This window comes from Macaca nemestrina, chromosome 15 (assembly GCF_043159975.1).
Source record: "Macaca nemestrina isolate mMacNem1 chromosome 15, mMacNem.hap1, whole genome shotgun sequence".
Classification (NCBI taxonomy): domain Eukaryota; kingdom Metazoa; phylum Chordata; class Mammalia; order Primates; family Cercopithecidae; genus Macaca; species Macaca nemestrina.
The window spans coordinates 105,831,970-105,859,434 of NC_092139.1; the positions used below are offsets into that span (position 1 = coordinate 105,831,970).

General features: G+C 51.7%; 1 protein-coding gene across 4 annotated transcripts in view; it reads right to left on the bottom strand.

Moving 5' to 3' along the window:
- LOC105464455 (phospholipase A2 group VI) overlaps positions 1-27,056 on the bottom strand; it is a 73,989-nt gene extending 46,933 nt beyond the window's left edge. For 2 of the 4 annotated variants that reach the window (XM_011712400.2, XM_011712398.2), the window contains exons 1-2: positions 26,956-27,056; positions 13,115-13,368 (exon numbers count right to left, since the gene is read on the bottom strand). In XM_011712400.2, the coding sequence (XP_011710702.2) occupies positions 13,115-13,323 (209 nt within the window). In that variant the 5' untranslated portion in view covers positions 13,324-13,368; positions 26,956-27,056. Of the gene's footprint in view, positions 1-13,114; positions 13,369-26,836 lie in introns of all 4 variants that reach the window. The other 2 variants (XM_011712399.3, XM_011712397.3) reach the window with 1 other exon arrangement.
- Positions 27,057-27,465: the final 409 nt, after the last annotated feature.

A 27,465-nucleotide genomic window follows, 5' to 3' on the forward strand; every position in this document is an offset into this window, starting at 1 on the left:
TCTTGGGAGGCAGGGACGAGTGGATCACCTGAGGTCAGGTGTCAAGACCAGCCTGGTCAACATGGTGAAACCCTGTCTCCACTAAAAATATAAAAAACTAGCTAGGTGTGGTGGTGGTCGCCTGCAGTCCCAGCTACTTGGAAGGCTGAGACAGGAGAATCGCTTGAACCCAGGAGGCAGAGGTTGCAGTGAGCTGAGATTGCACCACTGCACTCCAGCCTGGGCGATAGAGCAAGACTCCATCTCAAAAATAAATACATAAATAGGAAGGCTAGTGTGATACAGGATATTCTGTCATGACCAGAAGTGGAAGTTCATCCCATAAATTTGATAGGCAGCCTCCCCTCCCCTCCCCTCCCCTCCCTCTTCCCCTCCCCTTCCCCTCCCCTCCCTCTCCCTTCCCCTCCCCTCCCTTTTCCTTCCCCTTCTCTTCCCTTCCCCTCCCCTCCCCTCTCCTGTCCTCTCTCTTCTCCTTTCCTTTCCTGTTTTTGGAGTTTTGCTCATGTTGCCCAGGCTGGAGTGCAGTGGCACAATCTTGGCTCACTGCAACCTCTACCTCCAGGTTCAAGCGATTCTCCTGCCTCAGCCTCCCAAGTAGCTGGGATTACAGGCGCCCACCACCACACCCAGCTAATTTTTGGTATTTTTAGTAGAGACAGGGTTTCACCATGTTGGCCAGGCTGGTCTCGAATTCCTTACCTCAGGTGATTCACCTGCCTTGGCCTCCCAAAGTGCTGGGATTATAGGCATGAGCCACCACGCCCAGTTGGGTCAAGATATTTTCTAAATTTCACTGTGATTTCTTTTCTTTTTTAAACCATAGATAATTTACATGTATCTTGCTTAAAATTCAAACATATGGGCTTACTTATAGTTACATTTTTTGCTATTGATTTCTAGCTTAATTGCACTGTAGTTGGAGAACATAGTCTAAATCTTTTCAGGTATCTGAAATTTGTATTTGCTTTATGTCTCGCATAGGTCAGTGTCTATAATTTTTATATAGGTGTGCTTGAAAAGAATGTGTATTCTGTTAGTTGGTAGAACAACTGTTTTATATATGTTCTGTGGTCTGAATGCTTGTGTCTTCCTAAAATTCTTATGTTAAAATTTAATTCTCAGTGTGACAGGATTAAGAAATGAGGCCATTAGGAGGTGATTCGATCATCAGGGTTCTGCCCTCATGAATGGGATTGGTGCCATTTAAAAAGAGGCTTGCAGGGCACGGTGGCTCACACCTGTAATCCCAGCACTTTGGGAGGCCGAGGCAGGCGGATCACGAGGTCAGGAGTTCGAGACCAGCCTGGGCAACATGGTGAAACCCCATCTCTACTAAAAATACAAAAAATTAGCCGGGCATGGTGGCGGGCGCCTGTAATCCCAGCTACTCAGGGATTCAAAAAATAAACGAAGCCAGAAGTTGGTTCTTTGGAAAGATTTTTAAAATTGGCAAATCCCTAGCAAAACCAAACAAGAAATAGAAAAAACACAAAGTACCAACCCTTCAGATCCTCCATATATTAAAAAGAAAATAAGATCTGCAGATAAATTTGACAACTTAGATAAAATGGAAAAATCCCTTGAAAACACAACATACCTAAACCGACAGGAGAAGAAAATCTCATAGTCCTATATTTGGTTTTTTTTTTTTTTTTTTTTTTGAGACAGAGTCTTGCTCTGTCGCCCAGGCTGGGGTGCAGTGGCCGGATCTCAGCTCACTGCAAGCTCCGCCTCCCGGGTTTAGACCATTCTCCTGCCTCAGCCTCCCGAGTAGCTGGGACTACAGGCGCCCGCCACCTCGCCCGGCTAGTTTTTTGTATTTTTTAGTAGAGACGGGGTTTCACCGTGTTAGCCAGGATGGTCTCGATCTCCTGACCTCGTGATCCGCCCGTCTCAGCCTCCCAAAGTGCTGGGATTACAGGCTTGAGTCACCGCGCCCAGCCCTATATTTGTTAAAGAAATTGAATCCATGTTTTAAAAGGTTCCTACAAATAAACTCCAGGCTCACATGGTTTTACCCATGAATTTTTCCAAACATTTAACAAAGAAAGAATACAGGCTGGACATGTGGCTCATGCCTGTAATCCCAGCACTTTGGGAGGCTGAGGTGGGAGGACTGTTTGAGCCCAGGAGTTCAAGACCAGCCTGGGTAACTTGGTGAGATTCTGTCTCTACAAAAAATTTAAAAAATTAGCCTGGCATGGAGGTGCGTGCCTGTAGTCCCGGCTGCTTGAGAGGCTAAGGCTGGAGGATGACTTGAGCCTGGGAAGTTGAGGTTGCAGTGAGCCGTGATCATGCCACTGAAGTCTGGCCTAGATGAGAAAGGGAGACAAGAAAGAAAAAAAGAAGAAAGAAAGAAAGAGAGAGAGAAAGAAAGAGAGAGAGAGAAAAAAAGAGAAAGAAGAGAGAAAGAGAGAAAGATCTTCAACAATTTTCAGAAAATAGGAGAAAGGAATGTTTCTCAAAGCTTTAAGATAGTGAAGGACTTCCTTAAACAAGACACAAAAAGCACACCGTAAAGAAGATGAACAAATCTGACTTCTTTACAACTAACAACTCATGTTTATCAATAGATACCATTAAAAGAATAAAAAGGCAAAACACTGTGCGTACAGCTGAACGTGTATCACCTACAAAGGGTGTATATTTAGACTACACGTGTACCAAAAAAAATCCTAAAACTCTATAAGAAAAAGATAAACAACTTTATTTTTTAAATAGTCAAGAGAATTCAGCTGATACTTCACTGAAGAGGATATCCAAATGGTTATTCAATGTATCAAAAAGTACTCAACTTCATTTGCAATCAGGCAAATGCAAAATAAAACCACAATAACATACTACTAGACACCAGACAGAATGACTAAAATTTAAAAACCTAACAGTACCAAGTAACAGAAGATATGAAGTAACAGAAAGTGTCATTCACTGCTGCTTGGAAAACAGATGGGTGGTATTATTTACTAATGTTGAAGACAAGTTACGGCCAAAAATGCAGCCGGTTCACTCTTAGGTATATGTCTACCAGAAATGTATGTACCAGAAAAACTAGAAATAACCCAAATTTTCATCAGTAGTAGAATGAGTAACTAAAACTGTGATACAGTAGACAATGGAATTCTACTGCAATGAAAATGACAACTGCACACAAAACATATCAATCTCACCAACAAAATGCCAGATACAAAAACCTTTATCTTGGCCGGGCGTGGTGGCTCATACCTGTAATCCCAGCACTTTGGGAGGCCGAGGCAGGCAGATCACGAGGTCAGGAGATCGAGACCATCCTGGCTAACGTGTTGAAACCCCGTCTCTACTAAAATACAAAAAATTAGCCAGGGGTGGTGGCCGGCGCCTGTAGTCCCAGCTACTCAGGAGGCTGAGGCAGGAGAATGGCGTGAACCCGGGAGGTAGAGCTTGCAGTGAGCGGAGATTGTGCCACCGTACTCCAACCTGGGCAACAGAGCAAGACTCTGCCTCAAAAAAAAATAAAAAAGCCTTTATCATAAAAGGCAAGATATTGGTTACCCTTCTTTGGGAAGAGGGGACAAAAGGAGGGCTTCCAGGGTGCTGTAATGTCCTATCTCTTGATTCAAGTGGTGGTTACACAGATGTTTGTGATAAATCACTGAGCTGTATATCATTTTCTCTATATGTGTCATATTTTGCTATTTTTGCAAAGTTTAAAGAGAGAAAATAGGTGGAGAGAAATGAAGACACTTGAATATAAGCAGTGCCTAGAGGAAAAAGTAGAGTCAAGAAAGAATTTTTTTTCAAACAAAAAAATAACCCATTGTATAGTGATGGAAAATAACTTAGGTCAGGCCATTATAACAGAAAACTATAGACTGAGAGGCTTAAACAACCTTTATTTCTCACAGTTCTAGAGGCTAGGAAGCCTACGATCAAGGTGCTGGCTGATTGAGTTCCTGGTGAGGGTTGTTCCTGGTTTGCAGACGGCTACCTTCCTGTTGTGCCCTCACATGGCAGAGACATATCATCTCTTTGATGCCTCTTCTTATAAGGGCACTAATCCCATTCATGAGGGCTCCACCCTCATGACCTAATCACCCCATAGTGCCCTACCTCCTAACACCATCACACGAGGAATTGGGGCTTCAACATATGATTTTGGGGGATACGTTCAATCCATAGCAGAAAATATATAGTAGAAAAGGGGAAAGTGTTATGTAGGAAAGAGGGGAAATAATTGTTCAAATGGTGTCAAGAAGTAAATGACAGGGGATGATGGCCTTGAATAGGGGGACCAGCCTCAGCTAGACACATTGGTGCTGACAACAGGGAATGTGGAGTAAGCAGGGACAGAGGTGTGTGCATGGGGTGGAGCGAATTCTCCTCTGGCTGTTTCTGTTTTCTTAGCGAGTCTATTTTCTCAGCGAGACAGCAGCAGGGCTATCGGCTGAGAGTAAGCGTGGAGGGGAAGGGGCTGCAGGCTGAGGGGAGGGAGGGAGGCATGCCTTCTGGGAGACTGGGAGAGGGGTGAACACAGAAATGTAGAAAGATGTCAAACCACATCATAGGCTCACTGTGGCTCACGTTGTGATTTCAAAGTGAGAGCAAATAGGGCCGGGCAGGGTGGCTCACGCCTGTAATCCCAGCACTTTGGGAGGCCGAGGTGGGCACATCACCTGAGGTCAGGAGTTCAAGAACAGCCTGGCCAACATGGCGAAACCCTGCCTCTACTACAAAAAAATACAAAAATTAGCTGAGCATAGTGGCGGGCACCTGTAATACCAGCTACTCAGGAGGCTGAGACAGGGAGAATTGCTTGAACCCAGGAGGCGGAGGTTGCAGAGATCACGCCACTGCACTCCAGCCTGGACAACAGAGCAAGATTCCATGTCGGAAAAAAAACAAAAAAAGAAACTGAGAGCAGTCAGCAGAAAGCCATGGTGGAGAACTGGAATCAAGCAGTTCTGGGGTTGATGATGCCAGGACAAAGAAGAGAGAGAGAAGCAAGGAGGCAGGAAGTGTAGGCGAAGGAGTGACAGTGACAGGTCATGGAGTCCACGCTGGGTACAAAGCGAGGCACATGAACGGGATGGGGCTGGGAAAAGCAGCCAAGAGCAATTCACTGTCAATGGGGAGAAGCACTGTGCGCGTGGAGAACTAGAGGGAACGAGCTGGAAAGACGGAATGCAGAGACTGGAAAGTGGGGTGGTTGAAAGTTGTATTTATGGGAGAGCTGCTGTCACTGGTAATGATAAAGGCCAGCGCATGGTCATGCGAACGTGGAGGGGTCAGGAACCAGAGGCAACGCTGAGTCGGGGGCTCACATCTTTGAAGATGTTGGGGAGCACTCCAGGCTCGTAGATTCTTATCACCAGGGGTGACAGTAAGCAGTATTGCAGGTGACAGAAGATTCAAGGCTGGGAGCAAGGAGGACCCTACCCCACCTCCAGGCCCACTGGGAGAGGGACGGGGAGAGAAAACTCTCAGGGGGCTGTGGGGGAAGCGGGGTCCTTCGAGGAGAGCCAGGTGTGGGTCACAGTGAGGAGGTAAAGGGGGGATTCAGGAAGAAGGCGGGGTCCTTCGAGGAGAGCCAGGTGTGGGTCACAGTGAGGAGGTAAAGGGGGGATTCAGGAAGAAGGCGGGGTCCTTCGAGGAGAGCCAGGTGTGGGTTACAGTGAGGAGGTAAAGGGGGGATTCAGGAAGAAAGTGGGGTCCTTCGAGGAGAGCCAGGTGTGGGTTACAGTGAGGAGGTAAAGGGGGGATTCAGGAAGAAGGCTGAGGCTCTGGAGGACGCAGGGGGGTGTGTCTCTTCCCTCCCTTCCAGAACCCCAGACTGAAGCCACCTGGCCTCCACTCTGAGAAGCCTCTGCTCTGCCTCTGCTTGGGTGGGAGGGGTCTGCGAACCTCTTGAAAGTGGCTGTGTGAGCCTGTTCTCATTTCCCGGGGGCCTCAGGGGGTCCTGGACCAAAAAAATGCCAAGGACCCTCACACTAGAGCGGTACCTGAGTCCCCAGTTTCAAAGCCCAGCACAGGCCCTTCCTGCCCACAGGCTCCCCACAGGGCCGCTCCTCTGTCCTCTGGGCCTTTCCTGGTGCCTTGTCTCTGCAGGGCCTTTCCCTCCAGCTGGTGGAGTCTTCTGGACCCCTTAAGGTCCATCGCTACCCCAGCCACCCTAGGGGAGCCTGTCCCACTCCCTCTGGTCAACACACTTGGCCTGCAGCAACCACGGATACATCTAGCCACTCGGCAGATATTTACCATGCACCCACAGAGAGCCCGGCACAACACCGGGCATCAGGAACGCAGAGGAGACTTGGCCCCAGGCTCTGTCCCTCAGGAGCCCTGCAGTCTGGAGGGGAAAGAGATGTGGAAACATACCCACGGCAACCTCAGGCAAGAGGGGCTGTGTCTTGGCCACATGGGCGGTGCTGAGGCTCTGAGTGGGAACGGGACAGACCCACAGAACAGGGAGCTGTGTGTCCAGCCAAGGAGTCGGGGAGGAGCATTTGTAGCAGAAGGAGAAGCAAGGGCAAAGAAGCTGTGTCGGGGACAAGGCTGTGTAGGGAACACAAGGTCCCACTCTAACATTATCTCACTGAAGGATGGGGACAGAGCCTCCTTTTCTGGCAGAGACCTGCCGCTTTCCACTCTGCTTGGTGAGGATGGGATGTGGGCAGACTGAATGGATGGAGGAGCTGGCCCCAGAGTACGTGGCCGAGACACAGGGCACTCCACTCATCTGAGGTTCCTGATAAGCAGTTTTATGGCGAAGTCCCAGTCCAGAGAGCCTCAAAAGCCAGCTCCTGGTAGGGAAGCACAGATCACACGCTTCTGTCATCCTTCCCAGGATGCCTGGGAGGTACAGCCCTGTTTCTGCTGAGATACCAGTGAGAGGCTAGCCAATTTCATCAAATGTCATCTGTTACAAGTCAATGCCAGCCGTAAATGATTAATTTGTACCAGGAACAGAAGTATCTATGCTATCATAATGTACACAGGCATATTACAAGTGACCCTTGGGGGCTCACACGGGGAGAGCTAGGGCCCCCGCACCATAGGTCAGGCAGGAAGGGCCAGGATCAGCCCAGAGCGGTGGAGCTCCACTCAGCTCGTCACACTACAAAGCGGCCCTGACGTAAGAAAGATAAACGAGTGGGTTTTGGAGACAGGTGACAGGGTCTGAATAATCACTACACTGACCAGCTATGGAACCTTAAGCAAGTTCCTTAAATTCTGTGAGCCTCTGTTTCCTCATCTGTAATAGGAGGTCAGTAAAGACCCCACCTCATGGGACTGTCGTGAGGGTAACATGAGTTACTGCTTAGACTAGTGCCAAGCCCAGGAGTGCAGGACCCGCTGGGAAACTGCAGATGCTACTGTCACCGTCTGTAGCAGCAGGGTCCAGTCTCTCCACCCAGCAGCAGTGCTGTGGGACTCTGGCCTTAGGTTATACAACCCAAGAATTCGGAAGCTCCTAATTCCATCCCCCAGGTTCATCCAGAAGCTCAGCCTGGCAGCTCACTGCAAGAGCAGCAGCAAAAGAACAACAGAAATTCCTCCACCTGGAGCGGAAGGCCAGCGGCCCACGCTCACTCTAACATGCGTCAAGTACTCAGGACAGTCCAAAGGCCTCCAGGGCAACATAGGAGGATGATCGTTTAGAAGGCAGAACCTCAGCCCCCAGCCAGAGGAAGTCCAGTGCGCCAGGCCTGCTCTCCACAAACTGCAGGGTGCTGAGAGGAGCTGGGAGAACACTGCAATGACCACCCCTGGCCCTGGAGAACCCCAGTCCTGGAGAACCCCAGCCCTGGAGAACCCCAGGGCTCCGGCAGTGCCCTGACCCTCCTCCACGGCCTCGACCCCACCCCACCTCGTCGCAGCCCTCACTCCAGGTCACACCCTAGGTCTTGGCATTACCACTTCTGGGACCCTTGGTAACCTCAACCCCTGCATCCCAGTCCCCATCCTCCACCTCCCACTTCCCAGCTCGCTCCTTCAACTGCCCTGAATGCAACAGTCCTCCACCCTCCACCCAGGTGGCACAGAGGGCCTGGCACACAGCAGCCCTCAATTAATACTGTAAAGCTGAATTAATATATCACATTCATTTATTCCACAAACCTGATCTATGCCAGGCACCTGCTGGGGGCCGGGCACACTGTCATGAACCCAACAGACATAGTCCCTCCTCTCACAAGGTCTGTGGCCTACCAGGAAGGCAGGCTCCCCAGTGCAGGGATGGGTGCCATGGGATGCCCAGCAGAAACTCCTAATCCAGCCTGCAAGTCAGGGGAGGGCAAGAAGAAGGGAGGCAGGCAAAGAAAGGGGAGTATTCCAGGCCACAGTAAGAGCCTGGGCAAAGGCCAGGAGCACAAGGTGGCATGAGCTGAGAACACAGAGGCAGACACTTGATCACACAGGGCCCTCTTAAGCCATTAAGTACCTGACGTGTTAAGAAAACAGGAAGCCAGGCCGGGCGCGGTGGCTCAAGCCTGTAATCCCAGCACTTTGGGAGGCCGAGACGGGCGGATCACAAGGTCAGGAGATCAAGACCATCCTGGCTAACACGGTGAAACCCCGTCTCTACTAAAAATACAAAAAAAATTAGCCGGGCATGGTAGCAGGCGCCTGTAGTCCCAGCTACTCGGGAGGCTGAGGCAGGAGAATGGCGTGAACCCAGGAGGCAGAGCTTGTAGTGAGCCAAGATCGCGCCACTGCACTTCAGCCTGGGTGACAGAGCAAGACTCCGTCTCAAAAAAAAAAAGAAAAGAAAACAGGAAGCTGGCTGGGCGCGGTGACTCACGCCTCTAATCCTAGCACTTTGGGAGGCCGAGGTGGGCGGATCACGAGATCAGGAGATCGAGACTATCCTGGCTAACACGGTGAAACCCCGTCTCTACTAAAAATACAAAAAAAATTAGCCGGGCATGGTGGCGGGCGCCTGTGGTCCCAGCTACTCGGGAGGCTGAGGCATGAGAACGGCATGAACCCAGGAGGCAGAGTTTGCAGTGAGCTGAGATCATGCCACTACACTCCAGCCTAGGTGACAGAGTGAGACTCCGTCTCAAAAAAAAATAAATAAATCAAAATAAAAGAAAACAGGAAGCCCTTGAGGAGTTAAGCAGGAGACTGACCAATCAGATTTGCCCTCTGGAAAGAGCGCTGTGACAGCAGCTTGGAAGAGGATTAGAGGAGTACAGGCCACAGCCAGAGCAGCAGAAGACATGTGCACAACGATTGTGGCCTAGAGAAGTGAGCCAGCAGCAAGACCGAGGGGGAAAGAACCTCTGGTTTTCCACTGGCATGTGGCTGTCTGCAACACAGGCAACACTTCCCAGTCTCCCTTGCAGTTAGCTGTGGCCATGTGACCGGGTTCTGGCCAATGGGATGTAGGTGGAAGGCAAGCGTGCAACTTCTATGAAGTGTCCTTGAGGAGGGGGAGACTGACCTTCTGCACCTTGCCCTTCCACCCTCCCTCTGGCTGGAAAGGTGGATGTGATGGCTGGATCTGGCACAGCCAGCTGGGATGATGCTATCTGCTGAAATGGAAAGGCTCGGGTGGGAGCAGGTTAGAGAGAAGAAGATAAAAAAGACTCCAGAGCTATGACTGTGAAAATCAATAAATCAATAAAATTTAGAAATAAGACAAACAAGGCCGGGCGCGGTGACTCATGCCTATATCCCAGCACTTTGGGAGGCCGAGGCGGGCAGATCACAAGGTCAGGAGTTCAAGACCATCCTGGCTAACATGGTGAAACCCTATCTCTACTGAAAATACAAAAAGTAGCCAGGTGTGGTGGCATGCACCTGTAGTCCCAGCTACTCGGGAGGCTGAGGCAGGAGAATTGTTTGAACCCAGGAGGCGGAGGTTGCAGTGAGCCAAGATCGTGCCACTGTACCCCAGCCTGGGCAAACAAGTGAGACTCTGTCTCAAAAAAAAAAAAAAAAAACCCTCCAGAGTCAAGTTAGGGATGTCAGGAATTCTGAAAGAAGAGAATGTGCTTAGCTTGAAATTCCGCCCAATACTCCTCAGTCTGTCTAAATACATGGAAATGGCTGGGCACAGTGGCTCAGGCCCGTAATCCCAGCACTTTGGGAGGTCGAGGTGGGTGGATCACCTGAGGTCAGGAATTCAAGACCAACCTGGCCAACATGGTGAAACCCCATCTCTACTAAAAATGTAAAAATTAGCCAGGGGTGCTGGCGGGCTAATCCCAGCTACTGGGGAGACTGAGGCAGGAAAATCGCTTGAACCCAGGAGGCAGCGGTTGCAGTGAGCCAAGACCATGCCACTGCACTCCAGCCTGGGCAACAGAGCAAGACTCCATCTCAAATAAATTCATATATACGCGGCCGGGCGCGGTGGCTCAAGCCTGTAATCCCAGCACTTTGGGAGGCCGAGACGGGCGGATCACAAGGTCAGGAGATCGAGACCATCCTGGCTAATAACACAGTGAAACCCCGTCTCTACTAAAAATACAAAAAACTAGCCGGGCGAGGTGGCGGGCGCCTGTAGTCCCAGCTACTCGGGAGGCTGAGGCAGGAGAATGGCGTAAACCCGGGAGGCGGAGCTTGCAGTGAGCTGAGATCCGGCCACTGCACTCCAGCCTGGGCGACAGAGCGAGACTCCGTCTCAAAAAAAAAAAATAAAATAAAAATAAATAAATAAATAAATAAATAAATAAATAAATTCATATATACATACATACATGGAAACAACACAGCAGCACAGACAGAGAAACTGATTGGGAAACAGAAGACATCGATTCTATTTCTTCACTGCTTCCTGTATAATCTAGGACAAATCACTTGTCATCCCAAGCCTGTTTTCTCACATATAAAATGGGATACTGCCTTCCTTGCCCACCTCCAAGGGTTAGCAGAGAATGTGCTAACCCAACATACTTAAAAACATCCTGTAAAATTGTAATCCCAGCACTTTGGGAGTCTGAGGCGGGCGGATCACAAGGTCAGGAGATCCAGACCATCCTGGCTAACACGGTGAAACCCCATCTCTACTAAAAATACAAAATATTAGCCGGGCGTGGTGTCGGGCACCTGTAGTCCCAGCTCCTCGGGAGGCTGAGGCAGGAGAATGGCATGAACCCAGGAGGCAGAGCTTGCAGTGAGCCGAGATTGCGCCACTGCACTCCAGCCTGGGCGACAGAGCCAGACTCCATCTCAAAAAAAAAAAAAACAAAAAATCCTGTAAACTATAAAGTACCACCAAATAGCTTAGGTGTAGCTAAGAAGCTGCTGGCAAAGGACTGAATCCCACTGGGATGGAGGTCTGCCCACACTGGGGCTTAAGCTGGCTGAGACGAATCTGGAATCCTGTCAGTTTTACAACTGACAGAACTTGGTGATTCTTGGTGCGTGGAGATTGGTGGTATCCCCAGGCCCATGTATCTCAAAAGTGGGGCTGTGCAGCTCTCCAAGGAATGGACCCGCGCGCTGGTCAGCTGTGCCTGCAGTGGGGCTCTGGAGTTGCAAGTGCAAGTCTGCCCCGTCCAGGGTCAGTCCTGATTGAGTCTGGCTGGAGGGTGGTCCACTCAGCCCCATTTGCACTCAGAATCTGGAATGGCCCCGCTGTGTTAAAACTGGTGCCTGGACTGGCCACTGAGCTGCATTTAGCCCAAGCAACTGCTGTGGGTGCCTCTGTCTCAGGTTCCTTGTGGAGTCAGGCTCTGAATTCTCACCTGATTGGATGGGGCCCTGATACCTGCCTTGCTCTTCTGCTGGTGGCAGCCCCTGGCCCCCAGCCTGAGACTTTCAGAGACCCCTCCTGCCATGCCGCTTCAGTCAGAATGAGTCCCCAGCTGCTTCCTTCAGTCTCACTCTCAACAAAGCCCTGCATGCACCCAGGATCCGGCCAGAGCCAACTGCCTGCAGGCTCACACCTCCACACCTCTGTATGGCTGGAACGACCTTATCCATTCTGTTCTGCCACAGAGGCTCCTCCTCACTCTTCCAGATGCAGAGGAGCTCTCAATCCCCTCCTTGTGATCCACACCGTTTCCTAGGCTCTCCCTCTGTCAGAGCACCCCTCAAGGGGTGCTATGATGCCTGTTTGCACTGGGCCTCCCCCACCAGACTGTACATTCCTTAAAGATACAGGGCATGTTTGTCATCTCACAGGGCCAGCCAGGACTGGCCTGGAGCCCAGGACTCTGGAGACACTGGAGGTGTCCGGTGCATGCTGAATGGATGGCTGACAGGACAGCCAGATGGATGGGTGAGCGGAAACAGGAATATCTATCCGAGCCCAACTAGATGCCAGTCTGCCAAGCGCTACTGGGGCCTGCATTTGGAATCTTGGCTGCTTCTCCCCTTTTCCCAACCAGCTCTGCCATCAGCCCGGTTCCCTCGGCCCTGTCCTGGCTTTCGAGCCTTCCCTTCGGGCCCGGGGGAGTCCCAGCATGCCCCAAGAGGCGACAGCTCTGTTCGGCCCTCTTGAGCAAACCTTGGGCAGCCCCTATGAGAATGGCCATGCCCTTAAAGAGCCAGGGCTAGGCAGGGTGTGATGGCTCACACCTGTAATCCCAGCACTTTGGGAGGCCACGGTGGGCAGATCACCTGAGGTCAGGAGTTCGAGACCAGCCTGGCCAACGTGATGAAACCCCATCTCCACTAAAAATACAAAAATCAGCTGGACGTGGTGGTGAGTGCCTATAATCCCAGCTACTCAGGAGGCTGAGGCAAGAGAATCGCTTGAACCTGGGAGGCAGAAGTTGCAGTGAGCCGAGATCCTACCACTACACTCCAGCCTGGGCAACAGAGCAAGACTATCTCAAAAAACAAAAAACAAAAATAAAGAGCCAGGGCTAAAGGTTCTCCCCATGGGCCTTATCTGACGTGGCCCCTATCAGTCTCCCTGTCCTTCCTTCTTCCCTTTGTCCATATAGGTCGAGCCTCCAGGCTTCCAACCCAGCCTCATGCTGCTGGACACTGACGGGCCAGAAGTGTGGAGTCTTAGAAGCCCTTCCCTCTGGTCTAAGAGTACAGTCTCCCCTCTCTCCCACCCCTCTACAGACCCCTCAGATAGAGACCCAAAGAAGCTGCTTCTTGGCCAACAAGACCTCCAATCTGAGATGTGGGGGAGTCAAAGGAGAGAAGTACGTTCCCGCTGAGCATCACCCACCGGAATCCACTCTGTGGGCTCCTGGGGTTGACCAGGACGCAGTCCCAGGTGTGGTTAGGAGTGTTCTGGAACAGAATCAGCTGCCCTTCCTCCCGAACTCGGTCACTCGAGGTGTAGTCGGCCACAGCCACCTCCTTCACCCGGAATGGGTTAGAGAACAAGTTGGTGACGCCACTGAGGGTATTGACCAGGCGGCCGAAGAACTGCATCTTCTGCGGAGCAGGTGGGGAGGCCCCACCGCCTTCCCCCTCAGTCTGGAAGAAAATGAGGTCTCTGGTCAGCCAGGTGCGGTCTCCCATGCCAACCTCACCCAGTGTCGCGGTTTCCTGCACAGACACCCAGATCGCTCCCCACCAGCCTTGTCCCCAGATCCTGGGCCTAGAGGGACCTGAAAAGGAGGGGAACGAAAAAGAAACAACACTGAATGGGAGGTAAAAGTGATAGAACCCTCAGGCCAGGCTGGGGACCTAGAAGGCTGTCCCCTTGTGCTGCCACTGTGCACAGGTGACCTTAACTGCCTGCTTCCTGACCCAGTGTCCCAGCAGAGACTCAGTTTCCTCACCTGTAGTGTGTGGTACTGACCAAAGGAGACAGCACATGTGAACATACATTATAGGCAGTAATGCCCTCGACAAATGGAGGGTTCTCACTATATAACTTATAGAGAGAACCTTTCAGCCCTCAAAGAGGCCAACATGGACCAGGCACAGTGGCTCACGCCTGTAATCCCGGCACTTTGGGAGGCTGAGGCAGGCGGATCATTTGAGGTCAGGAGTTTGAGACCAGCCTGGCTGGTGAACCCCGCTTCTACTAAAAATACAAAAATTAGCCAGACGTGATGGCAGGCGCCTGTAGTCCCAGCTGCTCGGAAGGCTGAGGCAGGAGAATTGCTTGAACCTGGGAGGCAGAGGTTGCAGTGAGCTGAGATTGCGCCACTGCACTCCAGCCTGGGAGATAGGGTGAGGCTCAAAAAAAAAAAAAAAAAAAAAAAAAAGAGGCCAGCATGGATCATTTCACTTCCGCAAGCAAAATCAGTGTCCCCCCTCCCAGACACCAAAAGGTGACCAGCATCATGTCACACTCTATCGGAGCAAGGGGATCATCGGCATCGGTCTAAATCCTTTGTTTCCTGCTACCACAGGTTTCTCAAAGAACTCCGAGAGGCAGCACACAAAAGCAAGCTCCTTGGAAATGAACGCACTGCGCCTTCTGCGGCAGCAGGTCAGGGAGCCCTGCAGAAGATGCCATTGAAGACTCAGGAGCAGCAGTGTCTGGGTGGTAACTTTATGTTGTATATTCAGAGTCATAGTTTCTGCCACGGAAATTGACCCCAGTGTTGATGAAATTAGATACCTTGTTATTTCCTAGGTTCCCAGAAAATACACTGCCTTCCTAAGGTACTGTCACCAAAGCCAGGTGCCAATCAGACGGACGCCGCCCTCTGCCTCTCTGCCAAGATGTTACCAGACAAAAGACACTAAGGACACAGTATGGGTGCCCTGGGGGAGAGAGGACATCTGAGTGAACACTGGGTCACAGCCACATTCTTCCCTGGCCTATGTGCTGAGCACAGGATCAACCCTGGGGACAGAAGGAAGACAAAAGCAAGGGGTCCACTAAGAGGCACACGAAAAGGAAAAAAGATCAGTAAGAATAATTATACTGCCAGGCACGGCGGCTCACGCCTGTAATCCCAGCACTTTGGGAGGCCGACTCAGGAGGATCATCTGAGGTCAGGGGTTTGAGACCAGCCTGACCAACATGGAGAAACCTTGTCTCTACTAAAAATACAAAAAATTAGCCAGGCATGGTGGTGCATGCCTGTAATCCCAGCTACTCAGGAGGCTGAGGCAGGAGAATCACTTGAACCTGGGAGGCGGAGGGTGCGGTGAGCCGAGATCGTACCATTGCACTCCAGCCTGGGCAACAAGAGCGAAAGTCCGTCTCAAAATAAAATAAAATAAAATAAAATAATAAAAGATTATATTATAACAACTCAAGAAAAGTTCGCAGTGTCCTGTCACAAGGCTCAGTGACATCTCTCAATGATGTCTATCTGGAATGTTCTTCCTCTCCTTTTCTGTCTGAGAAAGCCCTGATCCTTCTTCAAATCCAAGCTTGGTTCTCATGGTTCTCACCTCCTTCTTAAAAATGTTTTTGTTGGCTGGGCGCGGTGGCTCAAGCCTGTAATCCCAGCACTTTGGGAGGCCGAGACGGGTGGATCACGAGGTCAGGAGATCAAGACCATCCTGGCTAACACGGTGAAACCCCGTCTCTACTAAAAAAATACAAAAAACTAGCCGGGCGTGGTGGTGGGCGCCTGTAGTCCCAGCTACTTGGGAGGCTGAGGCAGGAGAATGGCGTAAACCTGGGAGGCGGAGCTTGCAGTGAGCTGAGATCCGGCCACTGCACTCCAGCCTGGGCGACAGAGCAAGACTTCATCTCAAAAAAAAAAAAAAATGTTTTTGTTGTTGTTGTTCTGAAACAGTGTCTGGCTCTGTTGCCCAGGCTGGAGTACAGTGGCTCAATCATGGCTCACTGCAGCCTCTACCTCCTTCCACCTCAGCCTCCTGAGTAGCTAGGACTACAGGTGTGTACCAACCACCATGCCTAGGTAATTTCTTCAAAAAAAATTTTATAGAGGCTAGGCATGGTGGCTCATGCCTGTAATCCCAGCACTGTGGGAGGCTGAGGCGGGCGGATCACTTGAGGTCAGGAATTTGAGACCAGCCTGACCAACATGGTGAAACTCCGTCTCTACTAAAAATGCAAAAAAATTAGCTGGGCATGGTGGTGGACACCTATAATCCCAGCTACTTGGAAGGCTGAGGCAGGAGAATCGCTTGAGCCCAGGAGGTGGAGGTTGCAGTGAGCTGAGACAGCACACTGCACTCCAACCTGGGTGACAGAGTGAAGACTCTGTCTCAGAAAAAAAAAAAAAAATTTATAAAGACAGGGTCTCACCATGTTGCTCACGCTGGTCTTGAATGCCTGGGTTCAAGCAGTCTGCCTGCCTCGGCCTCTCAAAGTGTTGGGATTACGGGTGTGAGTCACCGTGCCTGGCCTACAATGTTCTTGATACACCATCGCCAGACGCCAGGTTCTCTCTCCTTGCTCTGGGCTCTCCCTCACTTTAAACACATCTGTACTATTACACCCCAGCACGTTACAACTGCCCCTCCTGCCAGACTGTAAGCTTCGTCATCCTCCTACCAAACACTCCGGTGCATCTTTCTGGCACCATCCTGAAAGCTTTCTGTACATTAATCATTTTGTCTGCACAACCACTCTATGAACTGGTTACTATTATTATCCTCATTTTACATACGAGAACACCAAAGAACGGAGGGGTAAACTCACGGGCCCAGGGTCACCCAGCTAGTGGGTGGAGCAGTGAAAGCTGGCGCCCAGCTGGGCTGGCCCAGAGTCTAAGTTTCTCAAAGGCAGCTGCTCGTCTTTTCATCTCCGTCCACAAGCTTGGCTCACAGAAAGTTTGTCAAAACAAAAATTTAACCGAGTAAATATTATGCATAGAAAAAACAAAGACTGATAGAAAACAAACCAAGATAGACTGACAGAAAACATGCCATTGAGTAGATGAGGGTGCTGGGTTTATGGGCTTTTTTTTTTTTTTTCTTTTCCTTATTTTCCAGATGCTATGTAAAGCGATTATAATTTTCTTTTTTTTTTTTTTTTTTTTTTTTGAGACGGAGTCTCGCTCTGTCACCCAGGCTGGAGTGCAGTGGCCGGATCTCAGCTCACTGCAAGCTCCGCCTCCCGGGTTTACGCCATTCTCCTGCCTCAGCCTCCCGAGTAGCTGGGACTACAGGCGCCCGCCACCTCGCCCGGCTAGTTTTTTTGTATTTTTAGTAGACACGGGGTTTCACCATGTTAGCCAGGATGGTCTCGATCTCCTGACCTTGTGATCCGCCCGTCTCGGCCTCCCAAAGTGCTGGGATTACAGGCTTGAGCCACCGCGCCCGGCCTGCGATTATAGTTTTCAAAGGAAGTAACAGTGTAGGCTGAGCCTCTGGGGGCTGCAGCCGGGAAGATGGGGACCCATGGGGGTCAGGCCTGGCCTGGAAGAGCGGCAGAGAGGCGCCCCCGAGGATGGGCCTGCAGAGACCTGGAGGGGTGCTCCCAGGAAAGGCAGAGTCAAGAGCATCCAGCACCCATGAGCCTCAGGTTAAGGGAGAAAGCCAACAGGGGTGCAGTGAAATCAAAGAAAGATTCCACACCCCCACAGAGCCTCCTTCCTCAATGCCCCAGCCTGCGTCCCCACCACCAGGGCCTGGGGCTGGGGGATGCCTCCCACACACCCACAGCAGTGTGTGGCCACAGAAAGGACAGGCCTGGGCCGGGCACGGTGGCTCAAGCCTGTAATCCCAGCACTTTGGGAGGCCGAGGCGGGCGGATCACAAGGTCAGGAGATCGAGACCACAGTGAAACCCCGTCTCTACTAAAAATACAAAAAAAAATTAGCCGGGCGCGGTGGCGGGCGCCTGTAGTCCCAGCTACTCAGGAGGCTGAGGCAGGAGAATGGCAGGAACCCGGGAGGCGGAGCTCGCAGTGAGCCGAGATCGTGCCACTGCACTCCAGCCTGGGCAACAGCGTGAGACTCCGTCTCAAAAAAAAAAAAAAAAAAAAAAAGAAAGGACAGGCCTGGCTGGCATCCAGCCTTCAGGGTTGGCGGGAGGACGAGATGACGCAATGGAGGGAAGGTGTCTGGAACACAGGCCGACCGTGGGCACACAAACAGTGGCCATTGTTATCACTAGGTGGAAGAAAGGAAATGACAGCCACGGGGCCACATCCTGGAACACTCACGGCATTGCCAACCAGGAAGGCGGCCAGCAGGGAGAAAGTGCTCACACGTGCTTCCTTCTGTCCCCACCACCCGGACCCCGGAGCCCAAGCTCTTCCCAGCACAGCTGCAAGAGGGGGATGCTGGGGGGCAATCATGCCTCACTTCGTCTCTCCCCCTGGCTTCTCACAGCCTCCTACCCTTGACCTTCCCGTGGGGTAGACAATCACTTTTCCCTACTGATGACCGGCCCCTCCTGCTCCTCACCTGGGCTTCTCCCTGCACCCCCAGGATGCCCGGGTCACCTGACACAGACCCCACCTCGGCTGCGTCAAGCAGCTCTCTCAAACACCACAAGCAGAAAGACAAAGACCCAAGACCCTTTTGGTGGTGGGGGTTGACAGTGACAATTCTGCCTGTCCAAGCCAGGCAATTTCCAGGTACCAATTTTGGTCCCCCCCTCAAGGGAAGTCAGATATTTCTGGCCTTTTTCCTTATCTCTGCTCACCCATCCCCTGTCAAAACCAAGCTCGCCTGCTGGGTTCATTCAGGGAAGACTGACAGAGAGTGTGCTGGTGTGAGGCTCCCCTGGAGGAGCTGAAGGGCGGGAGGAACAAGCATTATTATCCCATCTCAGAGATCAAGAAACTGAGGCCCAGAGAGGCCCCCAATTGTACATGTTCAAAGGGCAAATCAAGGTAGGGCACAGTGGCTCACGTCTGTAATCCCAGCACTTTGGGAGGCTGAGGCAGGCGGATCACTTGAGTCCAGGAGTTTGAGATTGGCCTGGGCCACATGGCGAGACCCTGTCTCTACAAAATATAAAATAAAATTAGCTGGGCGGCCGGGCGCGGTGGCTCAAGCCTGTAATCCCAGCACTTTGGGAGGCCGAGACGGGCGGATCACGAGGTCAGGAGATCGAGACCATCCTGGCTAACACGGTGAAACCCCATCTCTACTAAAAAATACAAAAAACTAGCCAGGCGAGGTGGTGGGCGCCTGTAGTCCCAGCTACTCGGGAGACTGAGGCAGGAGAATGGCGTGAACCCGGGAGGCGGAGCTTGCAGTGAGCTGAGATCCGGCCACTGCACTCCAGCCTGGGCGACAGAGCGAGACTCCGTCTCAAAAAAAAAAAAAAAAAAAAAAAAGTTAGCTGGGCATGGTGGTGGGCACCTGTGGCCCCAGCTACTCGGGAGGCTAAGGCGAGAGGATCACTTGAGCCCAGGAGGTCGAGACTACAGTGAGCCAAGATTGTACCACTGCACTCCAGCGTGGGCAACAGAGCAAGACCTTGTCTCAAAAACAAAACAAAACAAAGGACAAATTAAAGCTGATGTCCACCAAAAAAGAAAAACAAACAAAGAAACAAAAAACCTTGAGTGGGAACAGAGGGAGATTAGAGTCAATGGGAGAATCTCTGATGAGTTCCCTGGAAGTGACTACCTGGATTCATAAAACAAATAGTCACTGTAGAGACCCAAGCCCAGTCCCTGTTTCGCTGAGTGCACAGTCCCCTGGGGGAAGGACTGCTACAGGAGATGACTTTTGAGCTGAATTTTCCAGGAAGAATAGGAGTTTGCCAGCGGGGGGATTTGGCGAGAGGCCTTCAAAGCGGATGAAGCAGATCAGAACACGGGGGAAGGCAGAGATCGGGGGCTTGCTTGGCCCACCCACGAACAGTGAGTATTTTCATGGGGACTGGATGGCTGGAGAGGGGAACGTGCCGAGAGGAGGGGCCGCGGTTAGTGCTGTGATCAGTGTGAATACAGGTCACCCGGAGTCACTTGTCCAGCGGGTGCTATGTCAGTCATGCCCCTAGTCATGCCCAGGGAAGCTCCTCTTACGATGAGGAGCCAAGCCCCAGAAGAAGTGCAGTAGAGGACAGGGACCAAGAGGCTTGCTCACAGCGGGTGGTGAGGGAGAAGTCAGTCCCAAAAATCTGGTTCCTCCTCAGCCACGAATTCCCTGAAGGCCCCTGGGCAGGTCTCAGGCACGAGAGGAGCGGTCCCTGCCCTCTGGTGGTTGCTGTCTTCTGCAGCCGCCAGGCCTGGGCAGTCCCCTCTCCTCCCCTTTGGAAGGTCTGTGTGAAAACCGCTTTTCTGGAGGGAAAGGGGCCTGCGCTTGCGTCCTCCCTGGAAGGCTCTCTCCCGTTCCTGCTGGAGCCCCTGCTCATCCTTCACGGCCCAGCTGCCCGCTCTGAATGCTCAGAGCACCAGAGCTCCCTTCCAGCCTGCATGGTACCTGACCCAGCCTGACACCCCTCCATGCCCACTGTACGATGCAAATCCCGCTGCAGGTCTCCCTGCTGACCCTGGCCAGTGGCGCCCCATGACCTCCCAGGGAAAGCCCAGACTCCAGTATCCAGGAGAGCTGGCCCAACTCACCCCTCCAGCTCATCCCTCACCTCTACTCCAGCCACGCCGCACCATCGATCCTCCCAGAACACGTCAAACTCACGTCTCAGTGCACCGGGGGATACCGCACATACGCGCCATCGGCTTAGTCCGTCCTCCCCGCTTTCTTAACCCGAGGGTGTGCTCCATAAAGGACAAATGAATAAATCTGTTCTTGTCCATCAAAATTCAGCTCAGGTGCCATCTCCTCTGAAAATTCATACCTGCCCCTCCGCCCTGCAGCCTGGTGTGCCTGCCCCTTCTCCCCAGCACCCCACACCACCCAGGGCCCAGCCCACAGGAACATACACCATGTGAGAATGGGGGTGCATCTGTTGGCTTGGGCTGCCCACCCCACCCGCTTTGATTTGTTTCCCTAAGCACCTAGCATGATGTTCCCCACAGTGGGTGTTTAATAAATGTTTGGTGAATGAATGAGTGAGAATGAATGAAGGACCCAATTACAAGCCCACGGGGCCAGCACCTCTGAAGCCCCTGGACACACTTTATTCCCTTGAAGGTGATAACAGGGATCACACACTGTTCCCACCCACTCTGAGCTGCCAGGCTCCTCTCCACAATGGATATGGAAATATCGTGCTCAAATCCCACCAGTGGCTACAGGCTCCACTGGGAGAACCTGTATCCAGCACCTGCACTGCTTCAGGAGTGGCCCTAAGTGATCGGACTAATCCCTCCCCAGGCTTCAGCCTGGAAAGTTCAGCTTTTTTTTTTTTTTTTTTTGAGACGGAGTCTAGCTCTGTTGCCCAGGCTGGAGTGCAGTGGCCGGATCTCAGCTCACTGCAAGCCCCGCCTCCCGGGTTCACGCCATTCTCCTGCCTCAGCCTCCCGTGTAGCTGGGAGTACAGGCGCCCGCCACCTCGCCCGGCTAATTTTTTGTATTTTAGTAGAGACGGGGTTTCACCGTGTTAGCCAGGATGGTCTCGATCTCCTGAACTCGTGATCCGCCCATCTCGGCCTCCCAAAGTGCTGGGATTACAGGCTTGAGCCACCGCGCCCGGCCGAAAGTTCAGCTTTATATATAGTCAGGGTGCTTAGGCTGAGCTCACTCCTAGTGCAAGCGGGAAAGGCTCCAAGCCTTCTGCTTCCTTCTTGACTAAGCTGAGAGCAAAGGAGCCGGACAGCTGCCCGAGAGGTGCGTGACAGGAACCCACAGGCAGCAGGCCAGGAAGCAGACCTCACGGCTTGGCCACGTGGGGGATTCCGGGAGCACACACACAACTGCCCAAGGTGGAAATCAGGCCTCACGAGCCCCAGCTGCTGACGACAGGATGTCCCATGATTGGAACAACTGCTGGATGGTCCTGGCAGCAGAACCTGGCAGCAGTGACACCCTCCTGAGCACCCTCCTCCCACCCAGTCAAGACAGAGCAGGCCGAAAACTCAGGGTCTGCTCAGAGTGCCAAGCTGCCCTGACTTCCTTCCTGCAGCTCCCACCATCTGTGCCACCCAGCATGTGGGCATGCCATCACACACTAGCCTCCGGCCTCTCACAAGGCCACCATGCTTCATGGTTGGCAAAGGGTTTCACGCTTGTTATCTACCTCCAAGCTCACAAAGAAACAGGGAAGGTGCAGCCGGGTGCACACCTGTAATCCCAACAATTTGGGAGGGCGAGACGGGCAGATCACCTGAGGTCAGGAGTTCAAGACCAGCCTGGCCAATGTGGTGAGAAAGAAACCCCGTCTCTACTAAAAATACAAAAAAAAAAAAAAAATTAGCCTGGCGTGGTGATGGGTGCCTATAATCACAGCTATTTGGGAGGCTGAAACAGGAGAATCCTTGAACCTGAGAGGCAGAGGCTGCAGTGAGCCGAGATCACGCCACTGCACTAAAGCTTGGATGACAGAGTGAGACTCCATCTCAAAAAAAGAGAAAAAAAGAAACAAGGAAAGTGCGATCATTCTCCCTGTTTGGCATGTGGGGAAATCGAGGCCCCGAGAGAGGAAATGGGGTGGCAGGTGGCGGGGGCCGGGTGCCTGCCTGTGTCCTCTGACTCTTGAACAGCACTAGGCAAAGGGCTGGCCACACACCAGGTGCTCAATCCGTGGGTGGGAAAACACTGAAGGAACACACGGGTCATGTCAGCTCCCATCTGAGCCTCTGGACATCCAAGGCAGCCTCCCAGCAAATATCCCCGCAAATGTTCCCTCTGACCCCAGCTCACTCCAACCTCTTCCCTCAGTTAGTAGCGAGTGGAAAAGGGCTTGATCCCATCCCCTCACACCCCATCAGCACTGGCTGCCCAGCACCCACAGGGCACCAGATGCTGCCCAGCACCCACAGGGCACTAGATGCCTCAGCACTGGTTCAGGTGAATTGCCACTTTTTTTTTTTTCTGAGACGGAGTTTCGCTCTTGTTACCCAAGTTGGAGTGCAATGGCACGATCCTGGCTCAGTGCAACCTCTGCCTCCCGGGTTCAAGCAATTCTCCTGCCTCAGCCTCCAGAGTAGCTGGGATTACAGGCGCGCGCCACCATGCCTGGCTAATTTTTTGTATTTTTAGTAGAAACAGAGTTTCACCATGTTAACCAGGCTGGTCTTGAACTCTTGACCTCAGGTGATCCACCCACCTCCACCTCCCAAAGTGCTGGGATTACAGGTGTGAGCCACTGCACCCGGCCGAATTGCTACATTTAACCCTCCAAACACCTGTAAGAAAAGGTCCAGGTCTCTCCACATTACACAGGAAACTGGGACACAGGTTACACAATCTGCCAGGATCTGAACCCAATTAGCCGGAATCCGGAGCATCAGGCTCTTAATCTTCAAACTGCCTTCAGGAGAAAGCTAAAAGAAAGTGGCTGAGCGAGGCTTGCTCTACAGGCTCTTGGATTCCAAAAGGCTTGTCTCAAATGCACTGCTGCTCACGTGAGCCAGAGCAAAGTGTCCTCTCACAAAAGGAAAAAGCATCTCTTTCATTCACTCAGCTTGGCTGCACCACAGCTGGGAGCAAACTGCCCCAAAACTGTCACTGGAGCTCCCAAGCACATGAGACAGGGGTGACTTTAAGAGATCTTTGGGCTGGTGGCACGGTACAGTGTGGCCCATGTTATGACTCACTCCACAAATATTTACTGAGATGGATTGTGGCAGGCATTGTTCTAACCGCTGAGGATACAACCGTAAACAAAACAGACTGGTCTGGCACAGTAGTTCACTCCTATAATCCCAGCACTTTAGGAGGCTGAGGAAGGAGGATCACTTAAGCTCAAGACTTTGAGACCAGTCTGGGTAATAGAGCGAGACCTCATCTCTACAAAAATTTAAAAATTACCCAGGCATGGTGTCTCTCATGCCTGTAAGTCCCAGCTACTAAGGTGGCCGAGGTGGGAGGACTGCTTAAGTCCAGGAGGTCGAGGCTACAGTGAGCTGTGATCGTGTCACTGCAATCCAGCCTGGGCGACAGCGAGACCCTGTCTTAAAACAGAACACGGCTGGGTGTAGTGGCTCACATCTGTAATCCCAGAAGTTTGGGAGGCTGAGGAGGGTGGATCACTTGAGGTCAGGAGTTCAAGACCAGCCTGGCCAACATAGTGAAACCCCATCTCTACCAAAAAACACAAAAATTAGCTGGGTGTGGTGGCGTGCGCCTGTAATTCCAGCTTCCTGGGAGACTGAGGTGGGAGAATCACTTCAACCCAGGAGGCAGAGGCTGCAGTGAGCCGAGATCACACCACTGCACTCCAGCCTGGGTGACAGAGTGAGACTCTGTCTCAAAACCAAAACAAACAATCAACCAAAAACCCCCCCACAAAATCCCTGACATCCTGGAACTTATATTTTAGACAGAGCTACTAATAATAAAGAAGATTAACAGGTAAAATATATACAAAGGTTTTAGATGCCAATTAACTATTGAAGAGAAAAAACAGGGAATGGCGATAGGAAATGCTGAGGTGGAGAGTGAAATTTTAGATAGGGCGAGGAGGGAAGTCTTCACCAAGAAATTGATCTTAAATCAATACCTCATGGAGAGAGATGAAAGTCATATGAATATCTAGGCAAAGAGAGCACATGCAAAAGGCCTAGGGCTGGAACATGTTTAGCAAGTTCCAGGAAAAGCAAGGAAGCCAGTGAGATCAGAGAAGCAACAGGGGGCCAGGCATGTGCCATGAGAGGAGCGGCCACTGAAAGAGACAACATTTTTTAACAAGATTGCTCTGGCTGGGTGTGGGGTAAGAAACAGAGAGGCATCAAGGATAATCTCACAGCTTTGACCTGAGCAACTGAATGAATAATACTCCCATTTCCTAAGATGAGAAAGACAGTGGGAGGGACAGGTTTTGGTGAAGGGTAGGGTCAGGGATGGAGAGCAGAACTAACAGGAGCTCAATTCTAAACTCCCAAGTTTGAGGCCTGGCACGGTGGCTCACTCCTGTAATCCCAGGACTTTGGGAGCCCAAGGCAGACGGATCACTTAAGGTCAGGAGTTCGAGACCAGCCTGACAACATGGTGAAACCCTGTCTCTACAAAAATACAAAAATTAGTTGGGCATGATGATGGCGCATGCTTGTAATCCCATCTACTCAGGAGGCTGAGGCAGGAGAATCAGCAGGTGGGAGTTGCAGTGAGCCGAGATCGCGCCATTGCATTCCAGCCTGGGTGACAGAGTGAGATTTTGTCTCAAAAAATTAAAAAATAATAAAAATAAATAAATACTTCAAGTTTGAAAAGCCTAAGTTTGAGGTGCTGAGTAAGCAACTAGATATTTGAGTCTGTCATTCCACGGAAAGGTCTGGACTGGACTGGGGATATAAATTTGCGGGTTGACAGAATAGAGATGGCACTTAAAGAAATAAGACTGGATGAGATCACCATCCGAAAATGAGAAGAGACATTTAAGACATGACCCTATCAAAATCCACTGTGAAAGACACAGAACATATTCTCCCAGGGAGCCACCCTCTACAAAGTGAAGCTTGTAACACACTCTTCACTACGGCCCCTTACCTGTTGCCTACCTACTTCCCCCAACACACACCCAACAGATGTGTGCAGACACACACACATACACACACACAGAGTATTTAAATTTCTCCTTTCTGTATCTCTTAGTGATGTCAATCTGCTGAGTAAGAGGGGAACTCCCTTTGGGGGAGTCTGTCATGTAACAAGAAAGTAACCCATGGAAGGGAGAAAAAGTGTCCTAAGCACTGAGACAACAGTGGCAAAAACCTTACACATCAGGGCAACCACACAGGCTCCGGTGTCAGATTCCAGCTTCAACCTCATCGGTGTGATCTCAAGCAACTCATTCGCCCTCTTTTTCTCATGTGAAGTGAGAATATCATTGGCTACACCAAGGGTAGCCTAGAACATCAGACAGTTCATAAATATTTGTTAGATAAACGATGACTGAATGAACGGTGAAGAGAACATACACAGAAGAGCCTGACTCACAAGGGGTGATCAACAAACATTGCCAAATGATACAATGAAAGACAAGGGACCTTCTGCTCATCCTTCTCTCCTCGTCTTCTCATTCTACCCTTTTCCCTTTCCATTCCTTTCAACCCTGCCTACAACCCAACGGTAAAGTCATGTATTTGTACAGGGCCATACTGGTTATAAAGCTTTACCTTCTACATTTTCTCATTCAAATTTTGAAACTAATGGCAGCCTTATGAGGGCAGGAAGTACAATCCCCCGTCACAGATGAGGAAATTGAGACTTGGACAGGCTAAACTCCAGGCAGAGACTGTAACAAAAACAATGCATTCAAAAACAATGCATTCGGCCCAAGGGTGGAGCCTCAACGTTGCCAAACCAAACCTGCCTGACATCCTGTTGGGCGGGTAAGAGGCAGGTGAGGGAAAGACCCAGAAGCTAGGGGGAGGTATATGTTGGGGTCATGTGGGTAGCCCATTAAAAATATGGCCACAGGTCCCCTTGCCCTGTGCCCTCCCTGTCCCACACCCACGGGCTTGCTCCTGGTCCAGTCCCATGATCACCCGGGTCACATGCTCCCTGTCACCAGCTTCCAAGTCATCTGTGGGAGCAGGAGGTGGACACAGGATTGGGGGTGGGAGACTCTGGGGTGGCCAGGCTGAGGGGAAGGAGGGAGCATGTCGGGGGCAGGTCTGCAGGCACGCGAGAGAGGAAAGGCAGGGAGGAAAGGCAGGAGAAGCAGGGAGTGAGAAATGGGTAGATGCACCACGAAAGGTGGAAAAGGAGGTGAAGCGGGGAATCAAGTGAACTGGGGAGCACTTAGAGGAGCACAGAAAGGAAAATGAGGACGACCAATGGGGCCTAAAGAGGCACTGAGAGTCAGGGAAAGAGGAGAGATGGAATGACTCGGGAAGTTAGGAATATCGAGGGAGACACACGGAGGAGACTGGAGTACAGGGAAGGAACTCAGGGTCGAAGCTGGGGTCCCTGGAGTCCACAAGTTCGAGATGAGACACGGGCGGTCTCGGGATGGGAGTTGGGAACGCTGGGGGATGAAAAGATGGAAGGTGGGGGCACTCAGGGAGTCACATAAGGGTCAATGTAGGACATGCCTCAGAATCGGAGACACGAGGAAGATCCACAGGGGGGTCCGGCGGAGATGTAGCAGTCCGTGGCGCGGAGGAAGTTGGGGAAGGTACCCCAGGCCCCGCCCACCTGCGAGGTCACTCACCTCGGCTTACTCAGCACTTCTACTTCCTCCCACTTCCGCAAACAAACCGGCCTCGGACCACGTGATGGCCTGACCACGGCTCTCCACCAATCACTGGTGGCCCTGCCCCAGGCCTCCTCTAGGCTCCGCCCCCATGCCCGAGGACTGCGGGAGGCGGGGGTCCGCCATTTTTTTAACTGCCCAATGGAAGGGGCTCCCTTAGCCGAGGGAGGACGAGCTTTCGGCGGGAGCCAATCCTCGGCGGCGAGACGCGGCCATGTCTGTGCGGGGCGGAAGGTGCACGTGACGGCTCCTTGGCAGTCAAGTTGATGAGGACCAGGAGTCTCACCCTAGTCCGCTCTCCGCCTCCTAAAGCGGCCAGAACCTGGAGTCTGAAGTTACTGTTAATGATTGCTCGTAAAGATAAAAATAAAGGCAACAGAGGCATAGGGCATAACAAGGAGGAACCTGTTTTGATTTTTGCCAGGTAGCCTCAAGCCAGGGTTGGCAGATGTAGCATATAAAAAATAC